The sequence below is a fragment of the Crinia signifera genome, chromosome 1, assembly GCF_055691185.1.
Source record: "Crinia signifera chromosome 1, ASM5569118v1, whole genome shotgun sequence".
Lineage (NCBI taxonomy): Eukaryota > Metazoa > Chordata > Amphibia > Anura > Myobatrachidae > Crinia > Crinia signifera.
Genome location: NC_139217.1, coordinates 85,418,390 through 85,431,864, shown reverse-complemented (window position 1 = coordinate 85,431,864; position 13,475 = coordinate 85,418,390). Strand labels below are relative to the sequence as shown.

The 13,475-nt window shown below is 46.6% G+C and overlaps 1 protein-coding gene across 2 annotated transcripts in view; it reads right to left on the bottom strand.

Moving 5' to 3' along the window:
- The window catches only part of KLKB1 (kallikrein B1), a 67,775-nt gene extending 56,673 nt beyond the window's left edge, over window positions 1–11,102 (bottom strand). For both annotated transcript variants that reach the window (XM_083169289.1, XM_083169299.1), the window contains exons 1-4: window positions 11,008–11,102; window positions 10,801–10,859; window positions 7,535–7,694; window positions 4,386–4,492 (exon numbers count right to left, since the gene is read on the bottom strand). In XM_083169289.1, coding sequence (XP_083025415.1) covers window positions 4,386–4,492; window positions 7,535–7,694; window positions 10,801–10,858 — 325 coding nt within the window. In that variant the 5' untranslated portion in view covers window position 10,859; window positions 11,008–11,102. The remainder of the gene's footprint in view (window positions 1–4,385; window positions 4,493–7,534; window positions 7,695–10,800; window positions 10,860–11,007) is intronic.
- Between the last annotated feature and the right edge of the window lie 2,373 nt (window positions 11,103–13,475).

Sequence of the window (13,475 nt, the reverse complement as noted above, 5' to 3'; positions counted from 1 at the left end):
AAGGAGACAAAGCACCCCAAAATCTGTGCCCCAATTTCTCCTGAGTACGGCAATGCCTCATATGTGACCAAAAAATACCATTTGGGTGCATGGCAGGACTCAGAAGGGAAGGAGTGATATTTGGATTTTGCAGCACAGATTCTGGTGGAATGTTGGTGGGTGCTATGTCGCATTAGCAAGACCCCCAAAGCACCAATACAGTGGAACCCCCCCACAAGTGACCCCATTTTGCAAACTACACCCCTCAGGGAATTCATCTAGGGGTATAGTGTACATTTCAAACCCCCAGGGGTTTCACCAATTTTGATACAACTGGGCTGTGCAAATGAAAAATTACATTTTTTTACACAAAAATGCAGTTCTGGCTCAAAATTTTTCATTTTCATAAGGTATGAAGGAGAAAAAGCACCCCAAAATCTGTGCCCCAATTTCTCCCGAGTACGGCAATGCCTCACATGTGACCAAAAAATACCAGTTGGGTGCATGGCAGGACTCAGAAGGGAAGGAGTGATTTTTGGATTTTGTGGCTCAGATTCTGGTGGAATGAATGGTGGGCGCTATGTGGCATTAGCAAGACCCCCGAAGCACGGTGAAATGATGAACCTAATAATCCATAGATGTGTGGTATATTTTAAAACACTCCTTTATACATAGGCCGGGTTTGTCGGGGCAAGTGTCACACTGGAAAATAGTTTGCTTTCTTATTCCCTTTTTATAGCAAACTTTGCACCTTTTTTGTGTCCTGCCCTTTTTTCCAGTGGAGGGGATTTCATCAGGAAAATGCTGCCCTGGTACAATACGGGGGCCAGTACTAGAAGTACTGGGGCCCTCTGCCTGCTGGTTCCCAAATATTAGGCCCTTTATGACTTCCTCTTGAAAGTGCATAAATGTCCCCCTCTGGCTGGTAGAACGGAATAGCACGTAAGCGTTATACAGTGCCATCTGGATGATATACACGGCCAGCTTCTTGTACCAGATTTTTGTTTTCCGCAGGGCACTGTACGGCTTCAGTACCTGAACTGAAAGATCCACTCCGCCCATGTACTTATTGTAATCCAGGATACAATTAGGTTTTGAGGTGTGGGTACTGGTACCTCGTACAGGGACGGAGGTGGTACTGTCTCCATGAATTGTTGTCAGTATAAGGACATCCCTCTTGTCCTTATATTTGACCAACAACATATTTTCGGTGGATTGTGCCCTGCTTTCACCCCTTCTCATTACTTGGGCAATGTGCGTTTTTGGGAGGCCTCTTTGGTTCTTGCGCACAGTACCGCAAGCTGCTGTACCTCTTGAACCAAGGGCCTTAAACAGGGGGATGCTAGTGTAAAAGTTATCCACATAGAGGTGATAACCTTTATCCAGGAAGGGGTGCACTAAATCCCAGACAATTTTTCCACTAACACCTACGAGGGAGGGGGGGCATTCTGGCGGTTCAATTCTTGAATCCTTCCCTTCATATACCCTAAACCTGTGGGTGTACCCTGAGGTGCTTTCACACAGCTTATACATTTTTATGCCATACCTTGCCCTCTTATTGGGAAGGTACTGGCGGAATTTAACCCTTCCTTTAAAATGTATAAGGGACTCGTCTATGCAAATGAATTTATCTGGGATGTACATCTCTGCAAATTTGGCACTGAAATGATCAATGACCGGCCTGACTTTGAATAGCCGGTCAAAGGTGGGATCATCTCTGGGTGGGCACTGTGCATTATCGTTGTAATGCAAAAATTTAAGGATTAACTCAAAACGAGTCCGGGTCATGGCCATACGGTAAAGTGGGGTGCTGTACAGAACATCTGTACTCCAATATTGCCTAATTTCTGGCTTTTTTACTATGCCCATATGAAACACCAGACCCCAAAACGTCATCATCTCTACTGCATCTACAGGGGTCCACCTAGCAAATGATGACGTGGGGTTTTGAGCAATAAACTGCTGGGCATATAAATTAGTTTGGTCCACCATTAAATTTATAAAATCATCAGAGAAAAATAATTTGAAAAAGTCAATTTCTCTGAGACCTGTGGAATCAAATTGGATTCCTGGGATGGCCAAAAACTCAGGAACCTGGGGCTCAAAATTGTCTGGTGGTGGGGTCCATACGAGATCAATTATTGGGGGGGGGGTCTCAGCTGCTCTACGGGGGCGTCTTTGAGGGGGTCCCTCATCACTAGAGGAGGAAGAGGAGCTTAAGATGAATCCTTCAAATTCCCCGCTTGCATCACTGGCTGTGTCAGAGTCAGAGGCAAGCATGGCATATGCCTCCTCCGCTGAATACATTCTTCTGGATGACTGGGATGACATTTGGGATGACATTTGGGATGCCATTTTTATTTTTGTGTTTCTGGTAGTGAAATGTTTCAACACGTGTATAGTGTAGGGGGGGTACAAACTTTATTTCAACCCGGGGGGGTATGTAGTGTGTAGTGTGTATGTAGTGCAAAAAAAAAAAAAGGTCCTGCGCCAAAAATTGAGCACAGATGTTGGTCAGTAACGTCCGTCACTGAACAGCGCTCAAAGGCAACAGGAATTTGATCAAAAAAAAAAAATAGATCAACCCTGTGCCGAAAAAGCTGATCAGTGATGTACGTCACTGATCAGCGCACAGTGGCCACAGGGCACCCACAAAATCACAGTGTGTGTAAAAAAAAAATTAAAAAAAGACCCCACAGCACCCTCAAAAAAAAAAAAGGTGATCACTGATGCGACACTGATTACCAGTGAGGGGCAGCAGGTGCACAACCTTTGGTGCAACTGACAGTGCAACTGGCAGCAACTGACAGGTATATATATTAAAAAAAAAACCCTGCACCCCCAAAAAGTTGCTGATCAGCACAGATATACTGATCAGCACAAAAGGGGGGGGGGGCAGCAGACACAAAATATAGCACTCTCTATCACTCTCTGTCACTATCTCTCTCTATCTCTCTATCTCTCACTATCTATCACTCTATGACACTGCAGCAGCAGCAGCACTGACAGGTATATATATTAAAAAAAGACTCTGCACCCCCAAAAAGTTGCTGATCAGCACAGATATACTGATCAGCACAAAAGGGGGGGCAGCAGACACAAAATATAGCACTCTCTATCACTCTCTGTCACTATCTCTCTCTATCTCTCTATCTCTCACTATCTATCACTCTATGACACTGCAGCAGCAGCACTGACAGGTATATATATAAAAAAAAACTCTGCACCCCCAAAAAGTTGCTGATCAGTTAATTTATACTGATCAACACAAAAGGGGGGGGCAGCAGTCAGTTGCACACGCAGCACAGCTGTATATATATAAAAAAAACAGCACCCCCAAAAAGTTGCTGATCAGCACAGATATACTGATCAGAACAACAGGGGGGGGGGGGCAGCAGACACAAAATATAGCACTCTCTGTCACTATCTCTCTCTATCTCTCTCTATCTCTCTATCTATAACTATCACACTGCAGCAGCACAACACAGGAAGTCACAAGATCCAGGAAGCATCCAGCACGCTACAAGCAGTGATCAGGTAAGTATTTGCAAGGATCAGGTCAGTATATCACGGCAGATAGGCACGGTGACCGCACTGCACGCAATTCCAGACCGGAATGGCGTCTGCAGTGCAGTCACCGTTAGTTTAAATCACCCTCCATGGCTGTGATTGGTCCGTCGGTCCGACGAACCAATCACGGCCTTTGGGGGCGGGTGGGGTGAGGTGGGGTGACACCAGTGTCACCCTTACACCCCGTGGTGATTGGTGCTGTACTTTACAGCACCAATCACCACCGATCCCTGTGTCACCGGCGAACGTTATTCGCCGGTACACAGAAAACGCTGTAATTGGCTGTTCACATTTGAACAGCCAATCACAGCGATCGCCGACGGGGGGGAGGCATCGCCGCCCCCCCTGGACATGCTGGGACATGTCTGCTGTCAGGGACAGCAGACATCTCCAAACTGTCACCGCGTCTATAGATGCGGTGACAGTTTAAATCCATGACGTACATTTATGCCATGCGTCGGGAAGTACATCCCGGCCATGACGTAAATGTACGTCAAATGTCGGGAAGGGGATATTCATTCACAGGAGCTATGTATTGAGTAATTGAGATATTTTTATGTATTTACCAACTAATAGATCATCATCGTACAATGCGTTTGAGTCTGTATTGACTATGATTTGTTTTATAGACCCATCAGTCTTTTTTTTTACCATTTTTGAAAATCCTGATAAATTATATGCCATCCAATATCCTCATCCTCTCCTTCCGTGTTCCCAATGTATAATTGTAATGCATTGTAGTATGAATAATGTATATATGCTTGAGACGCCTGTTTTTATCTCCAATAGACACCCCTTAAGAAGTCCGCAAGATTAAAAAATCTTAAAGTTCTTACTAGATATTTTCTTTGTGCAGTGTTTTAGGGAATGTCCTGAAATCGCTCCCGGCAATGGCATTTTTGGTAGTGTCAGTGTAGTACTGTCCTTTAGAAAGCATGCAAATCTGTAGCATTAAAGAGAGAACCAATGTTAATTGTATGCAATCAGCAGAAATAATAACATAGATAATAAGTGGGCTGATGCTAAGTTGCAATCAGCCCCGTCCATGTCTGCATCTTTTTCCATAGTCACACCTATGACATTTATGCTGGTGCCACTATAAAGCTCTTCACTGGCTTAAGCAGTGGGTATGAGACTCCCACAGTGAACATCTTAAACTGCTCAAACACCCCTTGGTGTATCATTTTATGCCCCCGTCTGGGACACCATCCTTTTATGTCTGAGTACTCCCTCCAATGTGAGCGATGCCTGAGTATGTCCTCCAGTGTGAGCGATGTCTGAGTGTCCCTCCAATGTAATTAACGTCTGATTACTCCCTCCAATGTGAGCAATGTCTGAGTATGTCCTCCAGTGTGAGCGATGTCTAAATATACCCTCCAATGTGATTAACGTCTGAGTGTTCCTCCAATTTGATAAACGTCTGAGTGTCCCTCCAATGTGATTAATATCCAATTACTCCCTCCAATACGAGCGATGCCTGAGTACATCATCCAGTGTGAGCGATGTCTGAGTATACCCTCCAATGTGAGAAATGTTTGAGTGTCCCTCCAATGTGATTAATGTCTGAGTATGCTCTCCAATATGAGCGATGCCTAAGTACGTCCTCCAGTATGAGCGATGTCTGAGTACGCCTTCAAATGTGAGTTATGTCTGAGTATTCCTCCAATGTGAGCAATATCTGACTACAGCCTCCAATGTGACTAATATCAGTATGCCCTCCAATGGGGTGTATTTACTAAGATGGGAGTTCTGTTGGCATGTTGCCCATAACAACCAAACAGAATCTATTTATTTATTTACCACCTTTTAAAAGATAATATATAGAATCTGATTGGTAGCGCATCCTATCGTCAATAGAGCTCCTATCTTAGTAAATAAAACCCAATGTGAGTACACCCTTAAATGTGAGCGATGTCTGAGTATGTACTCCAGTGTGAGAGATGTATGGGTATGTCATCAATGTAAACAATGGATGTGCTCCAATATGAGAGATGTACAGTATGAATGAGTATTTACTCCAGTGTAAGCAATGTCTTCGTGTGCCCTCCAATGTGAGTGATGCCCTCTAATGTGAGTGATGTCCGAGTTATGCCCTCTAATGTGAGAGATGAAACATGTCCACAAAACTCTCATCACACTCCCATAAGATGACTGTCCACAGGCGGGATGTACCAAGCAACGGTACTAACATATGCGATGAGCAACGCAAAAGGCAGCTCTCCCTATAAGAGCTACCCTTTACAATCCCCGCCATTGCCTGGACTTCCTTGTTTCTAGTGGGGAAGTCCATCTGCGCATGCGTACAGAAGCGGGCGGCCACGGGGCATGCTGGGAGAGATCCGTGTTGGGCCCCTCACACAGCAGCACCCACGAAGAGAAACCCATAGGCTTCTATGAGGTTAGGCCAGCTCTAGCGTAACCCCTGCAGCAAAGCCCCAACGGGAGGGGCTTTAGTGAATTAGAAAATATGGTAAAAACCCAGAAAACTGTCTTTTAAACACTTTTTTTTGTACATAAAACCCCATTTATCTGGTTAGCCACCTTACAGGTTAGCTAAGGAATGCAAAACATTGCCCATGGCATCTGATAATGGTAGTGCATAGGATTCAGAAACAGGCTATTAGTACCAGACCGCACAATCTCTTTATTGACTGTACAAATAATCTGTCTATAAGGTATTGAGGCACATTTTTAATCATGCTATATTCGAATATTACAGAACTAGATAACATTGGTTCCAAAATTACTTTAGGACCTCCCACATATCTTTCGATCAACTGTACTGTAGCTATGCTTTGATGTGAGTATGTGTCAATTAATATACCTCTCACCAGACACATGAGTGTGGCCTGTTATAGGCAGCCAGGGCTGGATTATGATGGAGGCACAAGGGGTCAGTGCCCGTGGGCCCCCCATTAGCTAGGGTCCCCCTGTGTTTTTTTTTTTTTTTTAGCTAAAGGTTTTGTGCATGGGAGTGGGGTAGTGCTGCAGCTTCACCTATCTGCCAATGTGACAATGATTAATGGTGCTGAGCATCGGGAGCCAAGGCACACTGACTGCACAAGTGTGCCGTGCATTACTGGGAGTTGACTAAGTCCCATGATACTTTAAACCAGAGGGCAGAGGCTGAGAGGTTTGTGCTAAGCTCTAATTGGTGGAGCTCATTACATGCCCATGGAGAACAGCAGCAGCAGCTTAGGGGGGTATTCAATGTCAGGGTCACGGCAGTTGAGCTTGCTCGACCGCCATGACCCAGTCCCGTTCTCGGTCAGCTCGACCGAGAACATGCAGGCGGGATTCAATGTCCCGCCTGCTGGGGAGCGAAAAGGGGGAGTGGCCGCGAGTTGCGGCCGGCAGCTCGTCACTTCCCGGCTGTTTACGGCAGAACGAGCCCGACAGCTAGTGATGTTGGGCTCGTTCTGCCGAGATACCCTGCTCAATGCTGTCGGGGAAGACAGCATTGAATATCCCCCTTCGTCATGGGAGGGTTTTTAATCAAAGGCAGCACTAGGACTGTGAGGTCTCCTACAGAGTAAGGTGCAGAGGGACAAACACAGGCTTTTCATATGGTATGTATTTATGTATGTGTGTGTGTGTGTGTGTGTGTGTGTGTGTGTGTGTGTGTGTATATATATATATATGTATATCCCCTGCAGTTACCCATTGACCAAGTTTAAACTGCCTTTACTCTGTGTTTTGACAGTGTAATATTCTCCCATGCAGTGTGCGGCCAGTAATCACAAGTGGTGGAAGGGGGCCCCCCTGGCTAAAGTACCCCGGGCCCCCCGAAGGCTTAATCTGGCACTGTAGGCAGCATCACAGTTCTTCCATATTTCCAATATTTTTTATTCTAAACTTGTGTGCTTTGGGGTACATTCAGTGCTCTGTTTGGAAATGCACTGACTTCCTGTGGGAGCTCACAGAGGCAGGTGTAGTTAGTTGGACTCGGGTGTGTCTGATTTGTATGCATGTGATATTGCTATACCTTTCATTTTCTTTTGGCCAGCTGGCTGGTAGGTAAGAGAACATCAAGCACTGTGGGCTGAAGGTGCAGGCCACCTGGCAATATTCAACATCTGGAGCAAAGACGGAACCATGGTCTCCTCCTTGAAAGTAGACATCTTGCTCCATTCCGGGAATACAGTCTTACAAAAGTAAACACATCCAGTATGTTTATTATATATCTATATTTATGTTAGAGATATACCAGTAAATCACGTTTTAAGAACAATGTTAACCATTATATATATATATATATAATATATAAGGTAATTTGTATCATTAGGGGAAAGGTAAATTAAAGGTAAAGGGCTTTAGCTGCTGAAAGTGCTATTCAGCGGTTTCTGCACTTCTGGTCACGTGCACGTGGCAAACGCACACGTGCAAGCACTTATTCTGCAGCAGCATTCGGAAAAATGCAACCGCAGTCTAAGGGTTGGTGACAGGGCGGCATTGCAAGGGTTTCTACATGAAGTTGCGGGGGGTGTCCAGACTATTTGCGTGGCTGCTGCATGACAACACACACAGCCGCTGTGACCCAAAAGATGGGGTTTAGCGACTGGCTTTGCAGCTCGGCTGCGCAGTCAGGGGATTACCATTAACGTGCAAGCACTTGGCTGTATAGTGAAGCACTCGCATAATAGCGATGCCATTGCAAGCATGTGCAATAGCATTACAGGTGGGACCCCTCATGGGAGTTGCAGTTTTGCGATTGTTCGCAACACTATGGGGGTTATTCTAGTCCATTCTTTCTGACAAAATCCTTCTTAGATGGACAACACCATGTGCACATCAGGTGGGGCAGATGTTACTTGTGCAGATAGAATTAGATTTGGGTGGGGTTTTTCTTCAAAGTGAGATCTATATTGAAGTGTAAAATCATGCAGTCAGTATTTTCCCTGCACAGAAACAAAATAACTCACCCAAATATAATTCTCTCTGCACATGTTACATCTGCCCCCCTGCAGTGCACATGGTTTTGTCCATCTAAGAAGGATTTTGTCAGAAAGAATGAACTAGAATAAACCCCTAAAACTCAATATGAATTAGGCCCTATAGCTTAATGAAATAGGTTTTTACCTCACTTTATCATACTGTATTTAGATTATCTCCTTTCACTAAGGGCCTGATTCTGAAGTGGACGCAGTGTCGATGTTGGATGCAATCATCTGATGTTTGTACACAAAGTAGCGAACTAGCACCGCAGCCAGTGTGTGTTTCAGTAGGAAGCCTATGGCTGCATTAGTACAGGCTGCGCAACAAGGAGCAGTCCCTGCTGTACCTCTGTATAGAGCCCTACATTTCTGCAGTGCTTATCTGCACAGCTACATAAAGGTTTACAGTATCTTTGCCCCTTTTTTCAAAAATGTAAGGAAACACAATTCTTCACTTTTCAGACACATTGGGCCCCATTTAATAATGAATGATAAGCAGTCACTGCATGGCAAGGTAGTGCTAAATACAAGCAACAGTTACCTATATAGCTTGTTAGGGATACGGTTATATTGTCTACAACAACTAGGTCAACAAGCATTGGGTCGACATGGGTTTAGGTCGACACAAGCATTAGGTCGACATGGGCAAGGTCGACAGTCAAAATGTCGACATGGGGTTTTTCATTGTTTTTTTTTCTGTCGACATGTGCCGACAAGCGGTATTTCATGCCCTACCATCCACCAAGGCATGGTGGGCAAATAAAATAGTCTGCCGAGCATAGTGAGGACCCGTGCCCGAAGCATTGCGAGCGATGCGAGGGGATGCGGTGCACTTTAAAATGTGTCCATGTCGACAGCGTCGACATTTGGTTTAAAAAAAAACAGTGAAAACCCCATGTCGACCTTTTGACTGTCAACCTTGTCCATGTCGACCTAATGCTTATGTCGACCTATTGACCCATGTCGACATAGACCCATGTCTACCTTGCTGCATGTCGACATAGTGGTGTCGACCCAGTTGCTGTAGACCTGGGGTAGCCAACCCTAGTCCTCGAGAGCTACCAACAGTACATGTTTTGCAGGTCTCCTCACAGAATCACAAGTGAGCTAATTAGCTCCATCTGTGTATCTTTTAAAATGTGTCAGTGATTAATGAGTGCAGCTGTGCAGCAGCTAGGTTGTCTGGAAAATGTGAACTGTTGGTAGCTCTCGAGGGCTAGGGTTGGCCACCACTGCTGTAGACAATATGATCCACACCCGCTTGTTAAAAGGGTTGCTGGTAAGCAGAAAACCACTTCACATTCATTATGTCATATGACTCCTGTTATTATGATTCCAACACATTTAGTTTAATACATAAAGCAAGCAAACATTCAACATTGTAGGCCAATGGTTTCCAAACTGTGTGACACTTGCAGGGGTCCCTTGGGTTGGTGGGTCCAGGACCAAATCAAATTATATTCTGTATTGTCAAAGTTATAGGCAAAATCAGTGCTGGCTGCTGCCAATAATAGAACATGTGAACAACATACCCTCCAACATGACCCATTCCATTAGGTACAAAATGCACTGTTTCTGGACTTCCCTTTTAATTGATAATTGCAGTCACCTGTGTTAAACTAGTTCATTGATGATAATGATGTTCCAGCAAAGATGAAGGCAATCCTAAATTAAGGAAGAAGTCCAGAAGCAGAGCATTTTGTACCTAATGGAATGGGTCATGTTGGAGGGTATGGAACAATAGAAAGCACAAGTGTACATCACCACATAACTAACCCTAAGGATCAGTGGTGGAACAAGAAAGTGGTGGACCCAGTTGCAACAATATGCATCCCCCCCCCCCATATTCCAAATAGGAACAATGCACTCCAAAAAATTGGGTCATGGTCTCATTGACAAGGGTGTGGCCACCACACACTAGTACCAACAAATAAAACTATGCCACACATTAGTGAAGCCTTATGCACATTACACTGAACAGTAGTACTCCTTTTAAACATTATGCCACACAGTAAAGATCCTCATACACATTATGCGACACCGTAAAGCTCTTTATACACCTTATACCACTCATTAAAGCTCCTTATACATGTTACACCACACAGTACATGCAGAACAGATAATCCGGAATCTGTGTGCCACCCCACTCCTGCACTCACAATCTCCTTACTGAGTACTGAATGTGTAATTTAAATAACTGATGTCTCCATTTTTTTGGCACATAGTTTCTCTAACAATTTTATTATTAAAAATATAGAATCATTATGTACTTGTAGGTAAATCATGCCAATAAAAAGTAATCTGAAATGTTACTTACCTCCACAAATCAATGTAAAGAACAAGAAGCAGCATAGCAGAGTACAATACAAATTCATCCTAATAAAAAATATACAGTATATATTGAAACACAGAGATATGTACATATCATGTTTATTGTAGATTGACAGCTATACTCTTATTTAATACAGTCTATTTAAAAAATGGTATCTATGTATTTATTAAATTTAAAAGCAGATTATCTTACCTGTGTTATTTGTGCTGATTTGTTTCCTGGGACACCTTCAGTTCTCTTTCTGTAGTGTGCAAGCTTTTAATTTTTTTTTTAACTTTACCAAAAAGGGGCATGTTTACATTGCATCACAACACTGTGTTTGTTTAGCTGAGTATGGTGTAACTTAGTATTTGGTTTTGTAACAGAGCCACTAGAGCTCAAATTCAGAGAGGATTTTATTGTAATGTGTGGCTGGTAGGAGGATCACAAATTAGGCAGCCTGGAAAAAATGCATTAATCCTTCCAAAGAGTGGAGAAGATGTAACGAGGGCTGCATAGGCTCGAGTGTAATTAAGAGCCTGTGAATTTGCAGTAGTTAAATAAAGTTGTGAATGTCAAGATAAGGCCTGAGGCAAATAATGAGTGGCAGGTAGATCTGCCCTATGGGGTAGCTGGGGGGCGTCAGCTTAGAGAGGGGTACTTATAGGCAAGCAGGCAGGAAGGACTTCCTCTTTGAGTCTGGATTTCTGCTGAGACAATCCTGTGTGACCAAGCGCAAGGACAAACGAAGCTAAGTATTTCTACTTTCTCTGTTCTGCAGCTAGTTGCTTTACTTAAAGATGTCAGGGCGTCCCAAGCGCAGCGCTCCCCCCCCCCGTTGGTTGGCAGACGCCGCTCGCCCCCTGATCACTGTAGCAGGGCGTGGGGGTGGTAAAACACCAGCCGTGGCCCAGTACTCTGAGGCCACAGAGCGCCAGCGCGAGGCTGCGCGCCCTCTCTCCCCGGCGCTGCAGCGCGGAATTGTTCCCCTGTCAGCAGTCAGTCCCAGCAGCGGAGCTCAAGTCGCGGGGATCGCGCGGTCCCCGGCGGCTGCCGGGGCACAGCGTCAGACCGCGTCTAGCGAGGCGGGTAGCACGCCAACGCGCGGGGGCATGCCAGGCACCTCGGCCGAGGCGCTGGCTGCCCACACTAGGTCACCAGGCGCTAGGGTACACAGAGTGCAGGTCCACCGCGAGGAGGGACAAGGGGGGATGAGCACACCTCCCCCAGATCCTGGGGCCCCCGTGTACGCGCTGCCTTATGGGGACAGAGGGGGGCCATCTACCCCACACACAACTAGTTCCAGCCCCATGCAGGTGATTACAGGGGGCCCAGCAAGGCTACCTGCGTTGCTAAGGGGGCCACCATTGGTCACGCTGCAGGCCTCCCTGGCACACACTGGGGAGCCCATACTGCCTGGCAGTTTTGTCCCGCAGACGGGAGTTTTTTCTGGGGGGCCACCAGCATTAACCCGGGGCAGCGGGGATAGCACGGGGCCTACCACGGCTCAGTTTTACCAGGGGCAGCAGGCAGCGTGGCACCAGGGCCCTGGGCAGAACCAGGCGCCACAGGGCATGTTCCCTCACTCAGCTCCTTTGCAGCATGGACACCAGGGTTTAGGTCAAACAGCATTTTACCCAGGTTTCCAGCAGTTTCACCAGCCCGCGGGCACCGCACACCAGCAGGGGGCCTGGCCTTTCCCGACGGCGGTATCCACCGGCCACACAGGGTATGCACCAGTGCAGCAACCGATGTCACACCAGCCTACCTGGGGACAGCAGCCATCTTTCCCATATTTCCACCAACAAGGTGGGGCGGGGCAGGGGCCTTATGGGGAGGCTTGGCCATCATTCCAGCAGCAGCCCACCCCTAGCTGGGCATCAGGGTGGCAGCATCCCTATCAGAGTGGGGTCCAGCCACACCCTTACGGGCAGCAGCCAAATTTTACCCCTACGCGCCCTCACTATACACCTGCAGGGAGTGCAGAAAGGGGTAGGGCACCCGGGGGAGAGGCTGTTTTGTCTGCAACCTCAGGCTCTGGGGGTAATACATTGCATTTGTCTCCCGACATGTCTACAGGTTCAGACCGGGCCGGGAGGGCCTCGAGCTCGGCACAGGGAGCCACGCAAGGAATCCTGCAAGTTTCCGGGTCGGGTCAAAGGTCATCTACCCCGGTCGCCATGGCGGTTACAGGCGACAGGGACGCCGGGGGCGCCTCCGGTGATGAAGGGCAGTCTGGCGGATCAGCAAGGCCCAGGCCTTCAGAGAAGCCGGCCCCAGAAGCAGGGCCTGAACCCGAGGACGGGGCCGAATCCACGGATGGTGAGAACACTGACAATTCGTTATGTGAATCATCATCTTACCACTCCACAGCTAGTAGTGGGGATGAGGGGCAGTCTGGGCGCCCGCGCAAGCTTGCAAAGTTGGTTGCGCGAGCCGTGGCTAAGAGGGTCAAAGGCACAAAGCGCAAACAAAGGGAGGCGCCACCCCCCCCCGTTACAGATACGGCTGGGGATAAGGTCCACTGCTCTAATACAGCTATAGCCAGGGGGCTCCGTAGGGGAGTTAAAGAGAGGATCAAGAGGGGGAAGTTTGTGGATTTCTTCACCTTGACGGCCGATATGAAAAAGGAATTTGACAAGGCCAAGAAATCCTCAGCCAATGGGGAGCTCGCATTCAAG